General features: G+C 53.4%; 2 protein-coding genes and 1 pseudogene across 2 annotated transcripts; 2 read left to right on the forward strand and 1 right to left on the reverse strand.

The window, feature by feature from the left end:
* The first annotated feature begins 229 nt into the window (after positions 1-229).
* On the forward strand, positions 230-10,143 carry Arl8a (ARF like GTPase 8A). Its single transcript, XM_026397145.2, has 7 exons — positions 230-521; positions 6,743-6,823; positions 7,110-7,183; positions 8,009-8,102; positions 8,253-8,320; positions 8,551-8,621; positions 9,060-10,143. Exons 1-7 carry the CDS (start codon positions 399-401, stop codon positions 9,107-9,109), a joined length of 561 nt encoding a protein of 186 aa, XP_026252930.1. The 5' UTR covers positions 230-398; the 3' UTR covers positions 9,110-10,143.
* Positions 10,144-13,529: 3,386 nt separating this feature from the next.
* On the reverse strand, positions 13,530-19,497 carry Gpr37l1 (G protein-coupled receptor 37 like 1). Its single transcript, XM_026397166.2, has 2 exons — positions 18,815-19,497; positions 13,530-14,965 (listed from the first exon to the last, which is right to left on the reverse strand). The coding sequence occupies exons 1-2, from the start codon at positions 19,442-19,444 to the stop codon at positions 14,153-14,155; spliced, it is 1,443 nt and encodes a 480-aa protein (XP_026252951.2). The 5' UTR covers positions 19,445-19,497; the 3' UTR covers positions 13,530-14,152.
* On the forward strand, positions 17,104-18,377 carry LOC113188752 (NADH dehydrogenase [ubiquinone] 1 subunit C1, mitochondrial pseudogene; annotated as a pseudogene).
* Positions 19,498-22,458: the final 2,961 nt, after the last annotated feature.

Below are 22,458 nucleotides of genomic sequence, written 5' to 3' on the forward strand. Positions count from 1 at the left end.
AGAAGAGAGAGAAAATAAAATTCGCCTCCTCTCCCGAGCGCCCGGCCTCGTCGCTGCCAGTCAACCCCTACCCTCGCAGCCCCGGCTTCCCCGCCCACCGCTCGCGGGCGTCGGCCCCTGGCTGCGGGCGAGGGAGGAGCGCGCGCTCGGGTGCGAGCAGGACGCTGCCCGGCCCGCGGGAGGGCGGCGGCGGCAGCGGAGGAGGAGGAGGGCGCTGAAGCCACACCCATCGGCGAGCGGATCCGGGGGCAGCAAGTCGTCGGCCGCCGCGCTCGAGCCTCCGCCCGCACCGAGCAGCGGGACCCGGGCCGCACCGGGGAGGGGCCGCTCCGGGCCGCAGCGCGAGGGCAACGAGGGGCGGCGGGACCCGGCACCGGGCGGGGCCGGCGGCAGCGACCATGATCGCTTTGTTCAATAAACTGCTGGACTGGTTCAAGGCCCTGTTCTGGAAGGAGGAGATGGAGCTCACGCTGGTCGGGCTGCAGTACTCGGGCAAGACCACCTTCGTCAACGTGATCGCGGTACGAGGGCGCGTGGCGCGGGCCCCGGGCGCGGGCCGAGGGTCTGGCCTGTCTCCGCCTGCACTGCGCCCTGGGAAACCCGGGTCGCCGCCTGGCATGGCGGGGCACCGCCGGGTGTCGGGCGGGGGAGGAGCCGGCCCCGGGCGCTTGGGGCCTAGCACGGCCGGTGGGGGACCCGAGTGGCACGCGACCCGCTCTCCCTCCTGAGCCAGGATGGCACAGCTGGGGGCAGGGAGGAGGATCCAGGAGATGGGTGGCGCTCTGGTGTTGGCGGCACAGAGGGGGGTCTCCAGGCACCTGGGACCCGCTGCGGGCTGAGACAGGCCCCCTTGCAAGGGGGCATGACGGGGCGAAAGTGCCCGGGCCTTTCCGCCCCGCGCGAGGAGCGTCACGGGACAGGCGGTCTGAGCTGCTTGGGAGGCGGCCTGGGCCAACCCAGTCCCACCCTGAGGGCTCCATCCCATTTTGATAGATGATGCCCCGACCCGACCCCACCGCGTAGAGGGGAGGTAGTCCCCAGGGACAGAGGAGTCAGCTGAGGCCCTTGGCTCAGACCCAGACTCCTCCTTCCCGGAACCTCTCCGGGACTGTGGTGTCGCTGGGGGTCCAGAGAGGATGGCACCGTAAAGGGAGTTTGGAGTCTCCGCCTGGCTCAGAAGTTGCAAGAGGAGGTACTCTCTACCAGAGGATGAGTTGCAGGGGCGCTACCCACTTGGGGACATGGCAGAGAGTGGCTCCGAGGGCATCAGGGAGTCAAAACTGAGGAGGGCGATTGCTATAGTCTTTCTGTGCCAGGGGAGTGGTGGAGAAGGAGTTAAAATCTCTCTCAAAAAAGGGAAGATGAGCTCCCTGGGTGTGTGAGCTGAGGCTGCAGTAATGGCTGCGGCCTGCATTTCCCAGCCAGGCAGGACTCGGGCTTGTGGGACTCAGGAAACCTTGGGACAGACCCTAGGGTTGTCCAGGGAACTGGTCCAAGACCCAAAGATGGGGTTTCCAAGAACCCTGATGTGGCCAAATATTGATACAAAATGCTGAATAGATAGGTAGGCAAAGGATAGTGGCCCCAGCCTAGCACTGCCACCTGCCTAATTGTTACCCAACCTTGCAGGACCTGAGTCTCCCTGACAGGTCTCAGCATCCCCCAGGGGAGTGTTGCAGGGTGGAGTTGTTACTACTACACTTGGTCTGAAGCAGCAGGACAGATGGAAGGCTGGAGGGGCTGGTACTCACGGTCACATGATTGGGCACTGGCTTCCTACACTATACATGCTCTGCAGGTGACCTCTGCCCCTTCCTCTACCCAGCATCTCCTGCCAAGGCAGAACGTCTAGTTTGTGACTGAGGTTTGGGGCATGATGTTTTTTTGACATGCTTCCCGGCTCCTGTCTGCCTAAGCTCTAACTCCAGGGTCAGAGACTCCTTGGTTAGACTTGGCATTGACTTGGCTCTTGGGATCCCAGAGTTGCGGCACACCTGCACTCCTCCTTGGCTCTGCAGGCCTCAGTGGCTGGGCTTCTAGGCATTTAGTTCTAGGAGATGTCTCTGGAGTAAGACCAAGAGGAGAAACAAGTCACCTCCTGTCCCCAAGGAAATTCTCCTCATGGAGCATTATTAAAGCCATGCTCCTGGGCAGGGATCGACAAGTACTCAGGTGGGTTCAGTTTCTGGGTCTGAAGGCCCCCTCTGGATGAGCATCAATCCAGATGGGAGGCTATGACATAGGGCAGCAACAGAACCCAAGAATCCCAAATGCTGCTGCCAGGGTCAAGAGTTTCTGGGAAGTTCAGGGAAAGTTCCCTCTCTCTAGCCCAGGAAACCTTGGGACAGACTCTAGGGTTGTCCAGGGAACTGGTCCTAGACCCAAAGATGGGGTTTCCAAGAACCGTGATTTAGATATTAAGTTTATCACTTCAACTGGTACATCCTAAAAGAGCAGGACCCTGGGTCCCTTCCCTAAAAGAGGACTTCCAAGAAAAACCGCCCCTTGCAGACTGCAGTTGGAATTTCAGCATCTGGGTAACTCCAGTGTCCTCAGATCTACAACCAGCGATACCACATTAGACTTTCTGCTCACCCTGTATATAATAAGTAGTGTCTTCTAGAAATGAAGGGCCAGGAATCCAGGGCTCTGTTCCCATGCCCACCACTGACTTTCTGCATCACCTCCCTGTGTTCCCCTGCCCTCTGTATCAGCATCTTCCCAGTGGGTTCTTTTCTTCACTGGATGAGGTCTGGCTTTAAGTAGGAAGTGAACTGAGTGTGTATAGCTGCTCAGCAGGTTAATAGGAATTTGAAAAGAAGTTAGGTAGAAAGTTTACAGTGCTTCTAAGAAACAAAACCTGATCTGAGTTCTGAAAAAATTGTGATGGTAGAAAAGTAGATGTTTTAGCCCAGGGAAACGGATATTTTCAAATATTTAAAGTGTAATAAAAGACTGTTCTTCCATAGGAAGAATTAATCTTGTAGTACTCACCAGGATTTAGGAACAAAAGGCTAGAAATTATAGGAAGATGGATTCTTGATGCATTATAAAGAACTTTCTAATAGTTAGGGTGGACCCAGGAGGGAATGGGCCAGAGGATGTCCAAGTCTGAGACAAGAGGTTGGGCTAAATAACTTAAGATTACTTCCGTTCTTACCTGAGGAACTTGGGAGGCATCAGCAGGGAAATTAAGTCATACCCTGATCCAACTTAGCTCTGATGATGGCTGAACAGAAGAGGCTCCCCGTGCTGGGGGGCCACCTGACTCCCTGAAGTTCCCCTAGCATCTTTCTTTGCCAAGGTCACATTCTACCAGGCTAGGTTCCCATGTATTTGGGAGCCTGTGGGTCTTATTGCTAAAGACCAATGATGGTTCCTGTGCCATATTACAATTTATTCTAGACAGGCTTGGTGGCGGGTGCCTGTAATCTCCATGACTCAAGAGGCTGAGGCAAGAGGATCACAAGTTCAAGGCCAGCCTGGGCAACATAATGAGATTCTGTCTCAAAATTTAAAAATGTGAAAAGGGCTGGGGATGAAGCAAAGCTCATGCCTAGCATGTGGGGAGACTCTGGGATCTATCTACATCACCCCCACAAAAAGAAAGAAAGAAAATTCCAAGCACTTGGTTAGCCTTATTCATAACTCCTAGGAAACCAAAACCTTTCTCCCCCTTTTTATAGTAGGAAACCCTGGGTCCCAGAGAGGATAAAGTATCTTATTAAAGCTCTCCTGTGATGGTGGATGAATAAGAACTGGGTTTCCTTCCTCAGACTTATGGGGGTTTTTGTTATACTAGGGTTGAACCCAGGGGTGCTTTACCACTGAGCCATATCCCCAGTCCTTTATATTTACTTATTTATTTTATTTTGAGACAGGGAGGGTCTCACTAAATTGCTGAGGCTGGCCTTGAAATTGTCCTCCTCCTGCCTCAGCCTCCTGAGGAGCTGGGATCATAGATGTGCACTGCCACACCCGGCTCCAAATTCTTTCTTTCTTTCTTTCTTTGGCAGTACTGGGGATTGAACCCAGAGCCTCACACATGCCAGGCAAGTACTCTACCACTGAGCTACACCCTAAACCCTTCCATGTTCTTCGTCAGCTGGGATGGGGCGGGGTGTGTCCTTTGGCCCAGCAGGTGCCCAGTCCCACAGCCCAGAGTCATGCCGGGGCTTGGGTATCAGGCCACCCTTTGTTCTTACTTTGCCAGAGGCAGGCAGTCCTCCTTCAGGTACACACTTCTCCTGGTGATTCCTAACTTCTGGGGGGCTATTGGATGCTTTGGATAACTGAGAAAAATTAGGGACCCTTTCCCCCAAGAAGCGTACAGTCAGTCCTCCATATCAGTGGGCTTTGAATCTCTGCATACAACCAACCAAGGATCAGAAATATTCAGAAGAAGCCAGACGTGGTGGTGCATGACTTTTGTCCCAGCTACTTGGGAGTCTAAGGCAAGGGGATAGATTCAGCCCAGGCATTCGAGGCCAACCTGGGCAACATAACGAGACCTCTTCTTATGAATACTTTTCAAGCTGGGCACCGTGGCGCATGCCTGTAATCCCAGCAGTTCGGAGGCTGAGGCAGGAGGATCATGAGTTCAAAGCCAGACTCAGCATCTTAGTGAGGACCTAAGGAACTCAGTGAGACCCTATCTCAAAATAAAATATAAAAAAAGGGCTGGGGATGTGGCTCAGTGGTTAAACACCCCTGAGTTCAATCCCTGGTACTGGGGGGAAAAAAAAAAGTTTTCACACACACAAAAAAATTTCATCTGTATATTGAACATAGGTCTAATTTTTCTTTTCATTTTTCCCTAAAAGATACAGGATGATGACAATATGGTAACTATTTACATAGCATTTGCATTGTTATTAGATATAAGTAATCAAGAGATAATTTAAAATATAAGGGAGGGCTGGGGATGTGGCTCAAGCGGTAGCGAGCTTTCCTGGCATGCGTGCGGCCCGGGTTCAATCCTCAGCACCACATACAAAAACAAAGATATTGTGTCGTCCGCCAAGAACTAAAAAATAAAATAAAAATAAAATAATAATAAAATATAAGGGAGGCTGTGTGTGGGTTATAGGCAAATACTGTGCCATTTTATCTAAAGGACTTGAGCGTCCCCAGATTTTGTACTGTGGAGGGGTTCTTGGGACCAACCCCTGTAGATACCCAGGAGTGACTATACATATAAACGAAGTTTCACACACAGAGATGGTGTGCAATTTCAGGAAATCCAGAGGACCTTTAAAGCCTCAGATGAGGAACCCCTGCTTTACCTTGTCACTGGGTGTTGTTCATGGTCACTTGATTCTCACATCACCCTGAGGCCTTGGGGAGCAGGTGTTCCTGTGGATGGAAGGGAAGGGTGCTCAACGAGGACCTGAGGGGTCTTCATTTAGACTTGGAGGTACTGAGAAAGAACTGATCATCTCCGGCAGCTTGGCCAGCGGTCAGAACCCCTGACCTCTTTACGGGAACTGAGGCAAGTGATTCTTTCACTGGGTGGGAGAAAAGGATGTGGTAAAGGAACAGGGCTGTCCCTCTCAAGTTCAGGGTTAAGTGAGCCCCGTCTCCTGCAGCCTGCTTCTGGGTGGTGAGCAGAAGTGTCCTATGTGAGTGGAGATGACCCGGGAGGGAGTTAAGTCTGGCCTTATTTGAAGTCTGTGGTTGGTTTAGAACAATCCAGAGATCTTAGAGACAGTTTAAAGGGGAGAAGTGAAAATGACTAGAATTTGAACATGGATTATGGAGAATGGAATTACAATCAACTCTCAAGTAGTCAGCAAACATTCCCTAATGCTATTGCTGTAGGCATGGGCCCTCTCCCTAAGAAGCTTTGGGTCTAGGGGGAGATGCATGGAAACAAATAATAGAGTGTGGGTTATCCGCCCTATCAGATGGAGTAGAGTGCAAATAAAAACTATGGTTAATTCTTTTTTCTTTCTTTCATTCTTTCTTTTTTTGGCACCAGGAATTTAACCCAGGGACACTTAACTACTGAGCCACATCCCCAGCCCTTTTTAAAATTTTATTTAAAGATGGGGCCTCATTAAATTGTTGAGGGCCTCACAAAGATGCTGAGACTGACTTTGAACTCAAGATCCTCCTACCTCAGCCTCCTGAGCCGCTGGAATTACAGGCATAGATGCCACTGTGCCTGCCTAACCAAGGATAATTCTGAAATGGCTTGGCATTTATTACATTTTGAGAGTGGTCAATTTACACCTCACCCCACAATTTTTACTTGAATATTTACTGCTAGTTTGAAAATATGTCTGTTTTCCTTGATTTATCCCTTGAGTGTTAGACCATGATCTGTTCCAGGTCCTTTTCCTGGGAAGTAATTTATTCTTCCCTTCCACTGCAGACTAAATACAGTCAAGAGGCTTCACTTAACAGAGTGCCATAGGTTAGACCTTATGAAGAACTTTCTCCCAGTCTGGGTTGAGAAACTTTGAGATTGCTTGAGGAAGATGGGCCTCTTCACAGGAGATCTCCAGGTGCAGGGTGGACACCTAGTTTGGTTGTGGACCATCCTGCCTGCAAGCAAGAGGCATTCAAGAGATGGTCCCTATGACACTGACCCCCATGCCTCACTGCCTCAGGGAAGTCTAAGAGACTCTGGCTTCAGTGCTGCATTCTTCCTGCAGTCCCTTGGCCTGTGACCACCAGGGAGGGCACACCTGGGCCTGTTGGGCTTTGTACCTCTTACAATTCTGACTCTTCCCTCCAGTCAGGACAGTTCAATGAAGACATGATCCCCACCGTGGGCTTCAACATGCGCAAAATCACCAAAGGGAACGTGACCATCAAGGTGAGGGGCAGGAGGCTAAACTACTGGCACTAGCAAGGTGGCTGTAGAGGAGCACTTGTGTTGGGGAGGGCCAGAGGGCCTCTTGGGAGGAGCAGACCAGGGAGACCAGAGGCCAGGGGTCCCATCACTGGGAAGTTGGAAAAAGAGAGCAGAAGGTGTCAGAGGTGGCTGGAAGGGTGTGGGGACAGAGGAGGAGAAACTGAGAGGAGGGGGAACTGCTAAGGAGCCAAGATGGGTTTTGGTCACCTACTTGCTACTGAGGCCATCTCACCCTCTTCTTGCTTAGCTCTGGGACATTGGGGGACAGCCCCGTTTCCGCAGCATGTGGGAGCGCTACTGCCGGGGAGTGAGTGCCATTGTGTAAGTATGGGCCGGTGGGGCTGAAGGACTCCTCCGCTTACCTGGTCCTCCTCCATCCCACCCCACTCCCCGCCACACACACTACCTGCAGGGACCTCAGAGGCACAGAATCCAATCAGACCTAGTCCTGGGTTCAGGGCCAACTTTCTGTGCACAATCTGCCTGTTTTGCACCCTGCTTGTTTCTTATTAGGTAAATGCTCTGGATGGCTGCCCAGTCTAAGAACCAGGGCCCCAGCAAACCAGCTGGACTGTCGGGGGGCTCCTCATTGTCTCCCTGCCTATCCCCAGCTCACGTCACCACTGTCTTGAATTTGGGGTGTTTCATTGCCTTACTTTTTAGAAATAATTTTACTTGACATATATATGCCTAGACAATGGTTGTTTAGTTTTCCTGATAGAACAGACAATAGATGGGTTTTTAACCTGATTTTTTATTTTTTAAAGCATCTTGCTGCAAGAAAATATCCTGGGATTTCCTTTGCTTTTTCCACTCTTGCCTTACGTAGGCTTTTCATGAGAACCTAAGTGGGTCACTTTGGGCTGGACTTACAGCTGATCCTACAGGGCCCAAGCCTGTGCCACACGAGTGACAGCTGCCACAGATGCCAGGATAGAGGTGGCCCCAGAGTCACCAGTATTTTACCTGCATAGATTGAGAAAGCATTCATTGAGCTAGAGCCTTGAGCCCGGCCAGGCTCGCCCGCAGCTCCAGAAGGGACCACCCCGCAGCAAGTAGTTTCCTGCTTCCAGTACCAGCTCCCTCTTCCTTCCTGCCCACCCCATGCATGGTGTCCATGTGCTGTCCTGCCTTGCCTTTCCCCAGGTATATGGTGGATGCTGCAGACCAGGAGAAGATCGAGGCCTCCAAAAATGAACTCCACAACCTACTGGACAAACCTCAGTTGCAGGGCATCCCGGTCAGCAAGGGAATGGAGTGAAAGGAGCAAGGGAGCTTGGCTGGGAGGTCACTGGGGGTGGGAGAAAAGCCTGCATCCCAAGGGTGGGGAGAGGAGGTGGGGAAGGGCGGGGCTGCTCTACATTTAATCCTCATCCTTCCTCCACTGTAGGTCTTAGTCCTGGGTAACAAGCGAGATCTCCCAGGGGCACTGGATGAGAAGGAACTGATAGAAAAAATGTGAGTTTGATGATTCTTTGTACTTCCAGCTCCCCAAATTCCCCAGCCACCTGACCTGGAGGCTGGGCTTGTTGCAGTTCTCAGAACTCACCACATGGTGGCAGCAGAACGCACCTTTCCAAGAGCCTCACCCTCCTCATTGTTTAGGCAGAAAAAGCCCCTGTCTTTCCCTAGTCCCAGGTCCCCAAGCAGTCCCAACCTCAGCAGACTCTACTGTGGTCTCCCCCCAGGAATCTGTCTGCCATCCAGGACCGAGAGATTTGCTGCTACTCCATCTCCTGCAAAGAGAAGGACAACATTGGTGCGTGAGTTTGGGGAGCTACTGACCTCGGGGAGTGGCAGTGGGGAAGGGAGAGGAGATCTTTTCTGGATGTCTTAGCATTGGGCTCTCAGAGGCTCCCAGTCCACAGCTGTAGCACAAAGCTTTGTGGTCCTCGGGTGCAATGGGCAGCCAGGAGGCCCCACTCTGAGTGTACCAGCTCTGCCTCAGTGGTGTATGACCTTGGGCCACTAGCCCCCTTCTGCACCTTTGAGTTCTGGGTTGAACCAGACAACTCCAGCCCAGTCTACATGCGGGGCTTTGTTTCCTTCCATTTGGGGCTATTTGGAGCTTTGTCAAGCTGGGCTTTGGGTGCCCTTCGACGTGCTCCCTGGCTGTGGTTTGGGGAACCCTGGGCTCACTGTCACTCCGCAGCCAGCTTCAGCAAAGCCTTATACACTTCTCTCATCTCCTGCCCAGACATCACCCTACAGTGGCTTATTCAACACTCAAAGTCACGGAGAAGCTGAGACCGCGGCCCTTCTCCCTCTGACCAGGGACGGCAGTGATCTAAACCTGAAGCCGAGCTCCCCGCCCACCCCATCCCCCCAAACCCACCCCTCCCCACTCAGTGTGGGGACGGCCCTCTGGGGCTCCCAGAGACCCATTCTGCTGAGGTTTGAACTCCTGTTTTTATTGTAAAATAAATTGCCCCCCAACTGGGCCCCTAACCTCTCCCCCTTCTCTCCCTTCATCCCTTCACCCAACCCTGCTTCCCTCCCACGGCCTGGCCCCACAGCCCCTGCTCCCTCCGGCCCACGCCTCGACTTCCCTTTTCAACACTCTCTGTTGTTGTCCTGTGTGTACAGTATATATATGTATATATATTTTAATTTTTTAATTTAAGCAAAGACTAAAATCAACCATTTGATGCTGCAGGGGCCATTTAGGATCTGGGAGGGGCCATCTGGAGAGAAGGAGAGAGATGCAGGGTGGGCTTGGGCAAGTTCAGACCAGAAAGGCAGAGCCTGGCACCTGGGTCAGGTATCAGCCCAGGTTATTGGTGGCCTCCCCCCGCCGCACACCCCGGTCCTGTGTGTATCTGCCTCCCAATCTGGCTTGTCCCCACAGGGCTGCAATGCCACAGGCAGGTGGGAACCTCTCTGCCCCCAGCCTTGGTAGGGCCACCAGGCACAACCAGGTGCCAGAGACCACCAGGCCTAAGGGGCAGGAAAACGGTGTCCATGCTGCCCCAGCACCCTCTCCGCCTGTTCCTGGTCCCTGGCTCCTGCCCCACCCAGGGCTCCCACCTCCACGGCCCACCTCATTTTCTGTTCTCATTTTGCAGAGTTGCACAAGGAGAGAACTCAGCATGGGGGGTTGGTTCTTTGGGTTTGGTTTTTTTGTTTGTTTATTTGTTTAATTTAATGATTTGTAAAGTGATGTTCCTCTTCCTTTTTTACACTTTTCAGCTCATATTTAACCTCTGTTTGGAATATGATTCTTGTAACTGTACATTTTTTTTGCCTCCTAATAATAACAACAATAAATTACCAATTTTGTGTTGGGGGGGTTCGTGGTGCCAGTTATTTTTCTGCTGGTGGCAGACCCACGGGGATACCAGCCCACCCCGCACACTGGGCGTAAACAGCCGCGCCCACGGTGGGCACGTGCTCCTGCCTGGAACAATGGTCCCTCACAGGACAGCCGCCCACACGTGTGTCTGGGATCCAGCGTTGCCTCCTTCCCGTTCTCTTTTCAGACCTTCATGTGGTCCCAGCCTTGAACTGTCAGCTGCCAAGCGAAGCTGAGGAGGTCTGTCGAAGGAGCTGCCCAGGGCCTGGGTCAGGGTGGCCAGAGGACAGGGCTGGAGGCTGGACTGTGCTCCGACTGAGCTGTGTCCATACAGCCAGCGCAGCCCTTAGCCCTTCTCTTTTCCAGGCCCCTGACCTCATCCACAGTGAGGGTTGGATCAGAACCAGTACTCTGCCCCACCCCCCAGCCCCACTCTGCAGCTGGGACCAGTTAAGTGTCTTCTCAGAGTAGCCCAGGCCTGCATTCAGGCCCCAGAGCCTGGTGGCTCTGCTCCTTTCCACCTCTCGGTTGGTGTCGATGCTCCTGGTTTCCTGGGAGAGGCCCTACCTTCACTCCTCTGCCGACTTGAGTCCTCCTCCCACCCCTCCTGTCTAGCCAGACCTCTCTGGTACCCGCAGCTACTACCCCAGAGCCTGGTAGGCTCTGCTCACTCAAATCCGAAGCCATCTTGACCCAGTTTTCAATAAGCCCTGCCTCCCGGCTCCGCCTCCCCCTGCCTCCCCTTCACCCTGGGAAATGGAGCAGGCCTCTGCAGAACATCCTGTCCCTTCCTACTACTGCAGGAAGAAGCAGCCACAGTCACTCTTAGTTCTGCAAATGGGTCCCCGGGGCCCTGTGCCCTTGGCCTCCCCAGTCCTGAGCTCTCCCAGCCCCTTCCTCTGTGCCCAGGGACGCTTCCTGAAGGCACTGCTCACCCCAGAGCCATCGGATGCCTTTCCTGCCTAGAGCGGCATGCCCCCATTGCCAGAAGAATTTGAGGAAGGACTGTAGATGGGATTTGAGAACTAGAGCTAAATGATTCTCGGGTGACCTCCAACCCCTAAGGAGTTGGAGATGTGCCCATCCGGTTAAGGAGGTTGAGGGTGGGCTCAGGTTCTGGCCCTATCCTCATGACTACGAAGGTTTGCCTGCGGCCCAGAGCCTGGGGATGGACCAACAGCTTCATTCATCTAGGGATTTCGGGGCTGAGCTGCCTCAGATCCTGTCCTCCTTCAACGAGGGTTAAAGTTGGAGATAGGAGAAACTGGTTACCAGTAAGTCAGCAGGCGTCACCCCAGCCCAGTACCTGCATGGAGCAGGTGCCGAACAAGACTTAAGAACTTGTTTAAGTTGAACAGGGAACAGACTAGGGATGTGGTATATGTAAATTATCATATTTGGGGCTTTGATGCCAAAAGCGGATGAATTTAAACACACCGTGATTAGGAAGCATTTAAGAAGACCCCGACCTTCTAGAAAGAAAGAGAAGGCAGCAGGCACGAGGCCAGATGCTTGACATATCTTGTCTCATTTAATGACCACAGTCCTCTGTGAAGGAGGGATTGCTTCTGTCTCCCAGTTAAGGAAGCGGAGACAGGCTAAGTGGCTGCATTCAGGCCCCAGGGTAAATGCTGCAGCTGAGATGGAATGAGGGGGTCCCTGGACAGAGGGGAGGCTCAGAGGATTCCCCCTGACAGCAGGGCCTGAGGGCTGCCCTCGGAGATAAGTGTCACACCTCCTCTGAGGACCCCAGCTCAAGTCTTCCGCCCACCCCAGTGCCTTCCCCCACTGCAAGCCTGGGACCCCTAAGCAACAAACCCCACATTGTTCCCTAGCTGGCCCAGGCTGGAGGGACAGTGGCTCTTTCCCAAGGCAGGCCAGCCTGCTGACTAATTCTGCAAGCCATTCATGTTGGCAGGCCGCGGAGGCAGCGGCAGTGGCAGGGGCTTCCAGCCACCACCTCACCCCCTGCATCTCTGAGCAGGCCAGCCAGCAGGAGGGAGGGGCCAAGGGGACCCTTTGTGGAAAATTGCCCCCAAACAGGATGTTGAGGTGCCCCCCACCCCGAGCCTTCTAGTCTCAGCCCTGCCCCTGTCCCGGACTTCACCTCAGTTCACCCGCCCCCGCCCCTGCCTCCCTTAGGAAGCTATTGGTGTTAGGGGTGGGGGGCTGGGGTGGAGAAGGGATTGTGGGGAAACGGGGAGGAAGCACCCCTGGCAGCTTCCAGCACCCCCCGCCTTTGGCCCCCAGTCCGGCCTGCCCACCCCCTATCTAAAGTTTCTACAAAGCTGGGGGTTCCCGTCACTGTGGCAACAGGTCTGCTGAAAACTGGGTGGGTGTCATCCCCAGCACAAAGGGTGTGCGCATGGCAGGACCATCGCCTAGCAACAGCCTCGCTCTCCTGGCGGCATCAGCAGCCCCAGGGGTGGGTGCCAGGGAGTAAGAACAAGGCAGTTAAGATCTCTAGAGGTGGGGGGAGGCTCGGGCCCTGGGCAGGCAGAGGCCAAGGGGTGTGGGTGGCTGGAGAGAGGAGAATGGGGCCGGGGCCACCAGAAGCCCCTGGCCTCTAACATCCTGGGCCCCTGGGGACGCTTCCATTCAGATGGGGGTTCCAGGTGGTCTGGCAGACGGGACTGTCTGGTGGGACCCAGAGCTGAGCTTTAGGCAGGGGAGGAGGAAGCTGAGCCTCTCTGGCAGAGAGCGTTGGTGGCCGAGGCGGAGCATGACTTCTGGTTGATGGCCTGCCAGCTCCTCAGGAGCAGCAAGGCTCAGGACCCTCCGAAAGGGCCAGAGGCCGAGCTGGGGGAAGCTAACCTCAGGGACGGGGACCAACAGGAGGAGCTGCAGGGTCTGTTGGGGACATAGCATGCAGCCCTGGCAGGAAGGGTGCAGTGGGGGTGGGGTGGGGGCAGGCAGGGGACAGGCAGCTGGGCCGTCTACGGGCAAAACAGTCCGTTCTAAGAAATCGAACAAGAGCCGCTCTCAGAGCCAGAGAGGCTGGGAAGCCCCGCAACGAAGAGAGGGGAGGCCATGGATTCCCTCGAATGGGGGCTTTGTGAAGAGAGGGAAACCGGGGTGGGGGGGGGGCTCCAGAGGAGATAAGTTGGCAGCCTTTTGACTTCCCAGGGACTCTGGGTCTAGGCCAGGATGAAGGCTCAGTTCTCCTCCTCTCTAAGACCTCCATCCTTGTTTCTCAAAAGTCAGATGCTCTCAGAGCCCCAGGACCAGGCAGCAGCCATAGGCCAGGGCAAAAGGTGGTCAGGAGGAATGCCCCCAGGACACTGCCCAGGCCTGGGGAAGGGCCAGATGCACTGGGACACTGCCAGGACGTGGCACAAAAAGTTCAGGGGGCACAGGGGTGAGTTCTACCTGGTTTATTTTCAAGAAGGGCCTTCTATAGGAAAGTACCTAAGGAGAGAGGTTTGGAGAGGGCCACCCAGGGTACCTCAGAGAAAGGACGAGGGAGGAGAGAGAAATCTTCTGAAAGAAGGGAGGAGGTGTCCATGGCTGGGACAGATTCAGTCCAGAGAAAAGGATCCTGAGGCTGGTCAGGCGGAACCCCCCATTCCAGGACGGGTCCCTGGGTTGGTGGATGAGGAGATGACGATTGGGGAGAACTCAACTACCATAGAGTCAGGTTCCAAGGCAGAGAAAGGAAACAGGCTGCATCCAAGGTAGGGAAGACCAAGTTCAGGCTCCCAGGTGGTGGGACAGCGATTTGGGGCAGCTCTAAGGACCTAGGAGCGTCACCGCCCACCCGTGGAAGGGACAGGGCTAGGAGGCCCCTCAGAGCCACACGGAAAGGCCCTGCTTGGGAAAAGAGGTTTGACACCCCCAGCCTTGTCAAGAGGAGCCAGGTCCATGTCTAGACAGCAAGATGGGCAGAAAAGCAAGACCTATGGGGAAAGAAACAGCAGGCTCGGCTCCGGCTGGGGTGGTGCCCCTCCCTGCCTGCTCCACCCCTCCTCCTGTGCCCCCATCCCCACCGGGGCCTGGCCTCAGCAAGGCGTGCCCAGGGGCAGCAGTGGGGGGGACTCCTTGGGCTTGTGGAAGTAGATGGAGGAGGACACCTCGGTCTTGAGCTTGCTGTCCGAGCCCCCCGCGGTCGAGGCCTCCGAGGCCCCGCACTCCTCGCAGCAGCAGCAGCAGCAACAGTCCAGGAAGGCCTGGCCCAGCGGCCTGCAGATGCACAGGAGGAGCACCGGGGTGATGGCGCCTTTGAAGAAGGTGGAGAACTGGTTGATGAGGCCCAGAAGGTCCAGGGTCTGGCGGGTGAGCTCGGTGGACAGATAGGCCACCACGATGTTGCAGACGTTCTCCGGGAGGGTGCAGAAGGCGTAGACCACGGTCAGGCCCACCACGGTGCTGTTGAGCTGGCTCTCACACTGCTCGTGTTTACCAGCCCGGCACTCTGGCTTCCTACCCGGCGGGCCCCGCACCCGCCACGTCACCAACTGGCAGGTGACCGTGAAGAGGATGGGCAGGCAGAAGTAGCAGCCAAAGTACCACCACATGCGGGCATTCTGATAGGTCATCACTAGGGAGTAAAGGGACTCGGGCAGGCTGGCTGAGGGTTTCATGATGCACGAGTCCACGGTGCCCGTGGTGGGGGCTGGCTCCTGTACCAGCTGCCACAGCAGGAGCTCGGGCACCGCCAGAGTCATGGAGCCTACCCAGATGACAGCCAGCTTGGCCAGGATTGACTGGCACCGCTCAATGGGCCTCACCTTGGGCAGGGTGCTGGTGGCCACATGGAAGCGGTCAATGCCCAGGGCACAGAGGCTAAAGGTCGTGACTCCCAGAGAGGAAACCTGTGGGCCAGGGTGTGGAGGGAGACAGAGGCACATGATCAGAACCTGTGGGACAGGAAAGAAACTCTGGTTTCTGGCCAAACAGAGCATGAATTACTTCCTATATGGTATGGAAATAATAGTAATGATGACAGCTACCATTTGGTGAGAATTGTCTAACCATCAGTCCTCTTCCATACATTGTCAAACCTTCCGTCAACCATCTCACAGAAGAAGAAACTGAGGGTCAGGCAGAAAAAAATCTTAAATGACAGAGCTGAAGTTTACCCCACACCTGCCATCTGGTCTACCCATCCTGCTAAGGTAGGAGATAAGGAAATGGAAAAGGAGGTGCCCAAAGACACTCCTTGAGCTAGGGGATGTTCCCATCCTGTCTCCTCCAGACCCCAGTGCTTGAGAATCATTGGAGAACCATCACTAAGGAAGACCCAGGACAAAGACATGGAAGTTCTGGCTCTTTGAAGCTCTTTCCACTTCCTGTACCAGCTTCCGTGCATTCATTGGGAGCAGTTCTTGGGAAACGTGGCTTATACACTCATTCATGCTCGCTTGCTCTCTGTCTCTGTCTCTGTCTCTGTCTCTCTCTCTCCCTCCCTCCCTCCCTTCCTCTCCACTTGTCCTGAAAAGCCCAGGGCCTCACTGTGTGGGGACCAGCCCCTGTCAAGCAGTCTGGGCCCACCATCCCTGCATGCTATTCATCGAACACACAGGAAGATCACCCTGTGAGCCAAGAGGAAGAAGCCCCAGCCTCCGGGAAGAAAGTGCCAAAGAGCATAAAAGAAGAAGAGAACCCTCCCGAGCTATCCAGTGATGTTCGACCACACTCTGGGCTCTGACCACCCGCCCCCTACATCCAAATTCTTCCCTCTCTGGCTGGGGGAGCACAATCCCAGGCTTATTCACACTGCTGAGTGGCCTCTGTAAGAACCCCAGCCCCCTCTCTTGGCAGGGAAGCCCAGGCCTGCAGGGGAGCTGCCTTCCGCCTCCAGCCTCTGGCAACAACACCATGCTCTCTCCTTCTTTCCCCATGTCTCAAAAAATATCCCAAGCTGCCTTCCCCAGCTCCCTGCCAGGGACCATCCTGACATCCTCCCAACTAGAGAGTTCTGGGCAAGTTTGTTTTGTGCCCCCAAGCCCATCCCATCTCCCAGCCTAGGCTCCATCAGCTCATGGACCATCTCTTTCCTGGGGTCAGAGTCTACATGTTAGGCATTGTGGACCACAGTCAGGCAAGGCCGGGTATCCGTTTACCTCCAACCATAAGCAAGAAAGTTCATAAAGTCAGCCTTTGCCCTTTTTCCCCTCATACCATCCCCCAATAAAAGCCACCATATATGTTATTGATTTTAATTCTAAGCACTTTATGCATATTACCCATTTAAACCTCCAAAAAGAGGGGCTGAGTAGTGTGGCTCAGTGGTTGAGTGCTTCCCTGGCCAATAGTAGAAGGAAAAAAAAACAATAATTCAAATAGTTATTGCTGTTACTATTGTTCCCAACTTACAGATGAGGAAACTGAGGTTTAGGCAGGTGAGTAACTTACCAGGCTCAATCAGCTAGCAATTGGCAAAAGCCCAGTTTTTTATCTAGACTGTCCAGTTCTGAAGTCCTGTGTCTGACCACTCACAGCTCACCCTGGCTATGAACACCAGATGGGGACGAAGTTATCCTGTGTTGTGGGGTCTCCTATCAGGTTAGAGTACCTTTGGGCCAGCATTAGTTGGACTCCTGGCTTTAGGAGGAGAGGAAAGGACAGTTCTAACTGCTGATCGTAGAGAGTCTGTGCAGGGGCACCAGCTCTGGACTCCCTCCTCTGCGGAGGAGTCTCTCCGTGCTATCCTTTAATAAAACTTTTTGCTCTTGCCTCAGTGTTTCTTGGGTGTTTGATCTTCAATACCAGGGGAACAGGGACCGAATCCTGATTTTTAAGACCAGCTTCAACCATGAAATCATCCAACACAGCCAACTGGGTAGAGAGCTGGGACCAGGACCTGCGTCTAATGCTGATCCTGACCAGGCACAGTGGTGAACATCTGTAATCCCAGCTACTATCAGGAGACTGAGGAAGGAGGCCAAGTTCAAGGGCAAATAGGCAACATAGTGAGTCCCTAACTCAAAATAAAATTAAGTATGACGACATGGCACCATCTGTGCTGCTACACCCTTCCTGTGGCTGCTGGCACCCACCAGCCTCCTGAGGGGGGGCCCCTCAGCACGGTCGGAATTCTACTTGGGGAACTCACCATGTGACAAAGCCGACTGGCTGGAAAGTTGGGTTGACCTTGAGCACCACTGGCTTCCTGTGGTTCTAGCTCATCCAACCACATAATGAAGATGTTTTAGAGTATAAAAGAAGAAATGGTTTGGGATCAACTTTGGAAAAAACTAATATGGTATGCTGCATATAATGGTGACAGAAGTTCCTCTGGATTCACCAATCTACTGAGTTTTGAATGTCAGAGAAAAAGTTACATATGAATATATATGAAGTCAGAATTTGTGTTTTGCATTATTCAATGAAAGAAATCAAACTACTTCTGTATTCTTCAAGTAAAAAAATAAAGTTAGATGAAATTTTAAAAGGCTGAGGATGTAGCTCAGGGGTAGAGCGCTTGCCTCGCATGCACAAGACCTGGGGTTCAACCCCTGTACTGAAAGAGAGAGAGAGAGAAATGATATTTGATTCCTTCTACAACCAGACAGGAAGGTCACCTGGGTCACAGAGCATCATCCATGGAGTAAAACCAGCCTTCATGGGGAGGTCACAGCCACTAGAGTCTTCATTATTACATCACATGTAACCAAAATTTAAAAGGTCACTTTAAAATTTAAAAGGCTGGGGAGGTGACTCAGTGATTGAGCACTCACCTAGCATGTGTGAGGCCCTGGCTCAATCCCCAGTAACACACACACACACACACACACACACACACACACGCCACTTTCTTATTCTGGTTCTCTTATGGACAGCAGCCTTCCTGATCCACATATGTGGGTACACTTAGGCAGTGATTAAATTGTCTCTGGGTGAGCCAAGCAACCTTTAAAACCATGTGCTTATCTTAACAAAGAAGTTCCCAGAAGTGAGGGCATAGTGACTTACTTTAGAATTGTAGAACAAGCCAGCTAGAAGGGCCATCTGGTCTACCCATCCTGCTAGGGTGGGAGATAAGGAAATGAAAGGAGGTGTGAGCTGCCCAGAGACACCCAGTATGTCAGGGGCAGAGTGGAGACCAGAGCCCCTGTTGGCTCCAGGGCCCAGAAGTGGGTCTTCTCTTTCAGAGAGGATTTAGAGGGTGACTGATGGAGATGGTAGCAATGACACCAATAACCACGGTCCGGAGGGGAATGGAAGTCTGTCCTTCCGGCATTTGCACTTGCAGGGAGCAGGAATGCCCAGGAGGCAGGATAGCGAGGAGTTAAGATGGGAAGCCGTGGGTGCGGGGCAGCGCCATGGGTACATAGGGAAAGAAGGAGACACAACAAAGGACAGAAGGATTTCTTGGATGGAACAATGGGGGAGGGTAGAGACAGAGGAGGCAGCAGCTCTGATCTAGAGAACCAGGGAGAGACCTGCCCTGAGTTTGCTCGAAGGCGGGAGGCCAGGCTGGGGCTGGAACCCAGGGTCCTGCACACCGCCACATCCCCTGGCCCACCTTGCTCTCCTGACAGCTACCGGACACCAACACCAAGCTCGCCTCCTTCCCCAGCACCGGGGAGAAGGGAGTGAAGGCAGAGCCGCAGGGATCTGGGGTTCTATGCACCCACTTCCCAGGGTCTAAAGGGGACTTTGAGCTGCTTCAAGGAATTGCAGCCCCGCAGCCGAGCTCTGGAAGCGAACACACTCACCTCCATGAAAGGCACGGCCCGGCAAGAAACGTCACCCAGCAGTCTCTGCTTGGTGATCTCATTGAAGATGACAACCGGGAGGCAGAAAAAGAGAACCAGGAAATCCCAGAGGGCCAGGCTGGCGAGGATGGAGTTCCAGGCACTCTTCAGGTAGTAGCTGTGCCACACGATGCACATGACGGACAGGTTGCCCACTATGCCCACAGCAAACACCACCAGTGCCAGGAGCATGATGGCATAGGCGCTGTAGGAGCTCTCGGTCACCGGATACAGGGGGTTCTGGATCTGCAGCCTCTGACCCGGCACCCCTGTCAGATTGCCCCTCAGCTCCTGCCCGCTGCTCAGGATGCCCCCATCCTTGTCCAGGCTGGGGCTGGTGGCCTCCAACAATTTGGTGGGCTGCAGGCCAGCAGGGTGGATAGGCCTGGGGTACTCAGCCCACTCCTCAGGCACATAATGCTGCACCTCTTTGGCCTCCTCATCCTCAGCGCCTCTCTTGGATCGGCTCTGCTGCTCTTGGGCCTCAGCTCTGTGCCTGCCCAAGGGTGAGGGGGCACCCTCAGAGACCCTGTTTAGCCCTGCAGCCAGCACCACAGCAAGAGACACAGCCAGGGGACACAGCCACCGCATGGCCGGACAAGCAGGATACAGCTGCCCTGGGGAGAGCAGGTGAGGGCAGGAGACCCAAGTGCCGGGCAGAATCAAGAGAGGCAGCTGGCCTGCTGGGTCCGCCTCCAGTCAGGCGTCTGGCATGGCCAGCCCTCCCTCCCACCCTGCGGGCCAGAGGCTGCCAGGGCCCTCTGCTGGACACAGAGGAGTCCTTGCTGCCCTCAGCATATCATCCTCCAGGACACTCTGTCTCAGGCCCCTGGACCATAGCAGATCAGACTCTAGGGCCCTCAGGGGGCAAGAGAATAACTGGAGTGAATTCTAAGGCAGCTCCTAATTTCAAACTGAGCAATAGGACTGGGGATATAGGTCAGTGGGAAAGGGCTCGCCTAGCAAGCAGGAGGCCCCAAATTCCATCCTGACGCCCAGCACTATCCAAAACAAACACACAACTGAACGACAAGACTGCGATTATTGAACATTTACTAAATCCTAGCATACAGCTAAGGTTTTTGTTCTATTTTGTTCTTGCAGTGCTAGGGATTGAACCCAGGGCCTTGCATATGCTAGGCAAGCTCTCTACCACTGAGCTACTTCCTCAGCCCATTTAATTTATTTTGAGACAGGGTCTCAGTAAGTTGCCCAAGCTGGCCTCAAACTTGCAGTCCTCCTGCCTCAGCCTCCAGAGTAGCTGGGATTACAGGCATGCGACAACATGCCCAGGTTCAGCTAATTTCTTGCTGAACCCTCGCTATCTTCTATGTGTGGTCCATGCTCAGAGCTGTGCTTCCCTAAACCTGCTGGAGAATTGATCTAAGTGCTATTGTAACCCATATTTTTAGGTTTGAAATATGAGATTTGTAGAGGTCAGTCACTTTTCACAAAGCTGATTCGAGCCAGACACAGATCCTAGATCTAACTCCAGAGCCTTGAACTTGATGCTATTCTCAACAGGCAAGAGCCCATCTGCTTGCCTCCTAACCACACAAACTCCCAGAGGAAAGCAGCAACTAGCAAGATTTCAAAACAGCACATTCTTGGCTGGAGATGTAGCTCAGTAGTAGAGCACTTTCGTCTGGCATGTGTGAGGCCCTGGGTTTGGTGCCCATAACTACAAACACACACACACTCGCACGCGCACACACACACACACACACACACACACACACACACACCTTGAGCCAAACACAAGGTGGAAGGACATATGCAATAGCACATCTTTTCTGAGTACCTGCCATGCTCTAGAAACTTCAGTGCACAAAAATGCAAGATTTCTGCCACCAAGGAGCTTTTAGTCCATAGGGGGAAATAAATATGCAAATCAATAATTAGAATTCAGTGTGATAGATGCTTGATAGACAAGTGTCACAATTCCAAGGGATTCCAGAGAAGCTTGGAGGAACCTGGAAGGGGTCCAAAGTGAGGCAATATTTGAATGGATCCTAAAAAATGCCGGGGCAGACCCTGGAAAAGAAGGGTTCTAGGGACAGAAGACATGGCACCTGCAAAGGCTTGGCAATGTGAAAGTGCATGGAGTTCCTGAAAAATGTCATGGAGCTGTGACCCATGACGGGGAGTTTGGGGAGAGGGCATTAGCACTTGGGGCAAGAGAGGAAGAACCAGGATGGACTTTGTACACTAAGCCAAAGAGCTGAGATATGATCTCGAAGGCAACAGAGGGTCCTACAGGTTGGATATAGAGAAACAATGGACTTGGCCAGGTTATTTTCAAGGGTCTCTGGATGGGGAGCTGGGCAGCCAGAACAGGAGATGCACAGATTCCAGGAAGGCCATCAGCACCAAGCACTTCTGCCTGTGCATGGGGGTGGGAGAAAGGTCAAGCCTGATCCAGGACTGGGTCCACCACTCATGCAGGACAGGGGAGGAGCCCCTGGCACGTCAGGGATGGGATCTCAGCAAATCAGCAGAGAATCCAATTGTCCTATTTGCTGTCATTGCTACCCAGGTCCCCACAGTGGAGAGGAGAGCTGCTCCACATCCTTCCTCAGAAAGGTTGGAGAAAGGATGGTAGGAGACATATGGGGGAACCAAGACCCCGCCCTGAGCCTCCCACGCGGGTTCCTGCTCAGAGCTGAGCTCCCCTAAGCCTGCTGGAGAATGACTCAGATCTCTCTCCTACCAACTCCCATGGCACCAGACTGTTGTCAACGAGACCCACCGCCTGCTGCCTGGGCACAGGTTTAGGGTAAATAGCATCCTGTTATCTGTAGCATTTATTGATCATTCACCAGCTGCTATGCTCTTTCTTTCCCTTTTTCTTTTTGGTGCTAAGAATTGAACTCTAGAGCACTCCACCTCTGAGTTACATCTATAGCCCTTTTTAAATTTATTTTTGAGACAGGGTCTCACTAACTTGTCATGGCTGGCCTCAAATTTGTGATCCTCTTGCCTCAGTCTCCAGAGTTGCTGAGATTATACCAGGATACCACCATGCCCAGCTCTGTTAATGAATGCTGCACTTTTTTTTTTTTTACTTTTTTTTCCGAAGGGTGCTTTACCACTGAGCTACTTTCCCAGCCCTCTACCACCAATTTTTTTTTTTTAATTTTGAAAAAAGTTCTTGCTAAATTGCTGAGGCTGGCCTTGAAACTGCAATTCTCCTGCCTCGGCCTCCTAAATGGCTGGGATTACAGGCATGCATCACCACACCTAGCCAGGCTCTGTCTTAAACACTTGATATGATTATCACTTAACTTTTTGTGACTGCCCAGGTTCAGAGAGGTGAAGTAGCCTGGTCAGGGAAACACTGATCCTCTTATTATTCAGATGAATCAAATACCAAGGCCAGGCACTGCGCAGACCTGTCTCTGGCAGGAGATCCTTGGTGCCCCTCTGGGGCTGGCACATGGAACCAGAGAATGTTAGTTCTCTGCTCATTCCTTCTATTTGTGAATATACCCCACCCCACCTCACGGTGTGCCTTGGACAAAGCACGTATGGAATCCCTACAAGAGCACCCCTCTGCTGGTCTCTGATAAGACAGTTGGAATGCATGAGGCCACTAGGTGGAACCA

This window comes from Urocitellus parryii, chromosome 9, assembly GCF_045843805.1.
Source record: "Urocitellus parryii isolate mUroPar1 chromosome 9, mUroPar1.hap1, whole genome shotgun sequence".
NCBI classification, from domain to species: Eukaryota; Metazoa; Chordata; class Mammalia; order Rodentia; family Sciuridae; genus Urocitellus; species Urocitellus parryii.

What these genes read in the sequence shown, in the direction of transcription:
- Arl8a (XM_026397145.2), top strand. Translation starts at nt 399, where the DNA reads ATGATCGCTTTGTTCAATAAACTGCTGGACTGGTTCAAGGCCCTGTTC. An exon ending in CCTTCGTCAACGTGATCGCG is followed by an intron (nt 522 to 6,742) that starts GTACGAGGGCGC and finishes TCTTCCCTCCAG; the next exon opens with TCAGGACAGTTCAATGAAGA. An exon ending in AAGGAACTGATAGAAAAAAT is followed by an intron (nt 8,321 to 8,550) that starts GTGAGTTTGATG and finishes GTCTCCCCCCAG; the next exon opens with GAATCTGTCTGCCATCCAGG.
- Gpr37l1 (XM_026397166.2), bottom strand. Translation starts at nt 19,444, where the DNA reads ATGCGGTGGCTGTGTCCCCTGGCTGTGTCTCTTGCTGTGGTGCTGGCT. An exon ending in GGGCCGTGCCTTTCATGGAG is followed by an intron (nt 14,966 to 18,814) that starts GTGAGTGTGTTC and finishes CCTGGCCCACAG; the next exon opens with GTTTCCTCTCTGGGAGTCAC.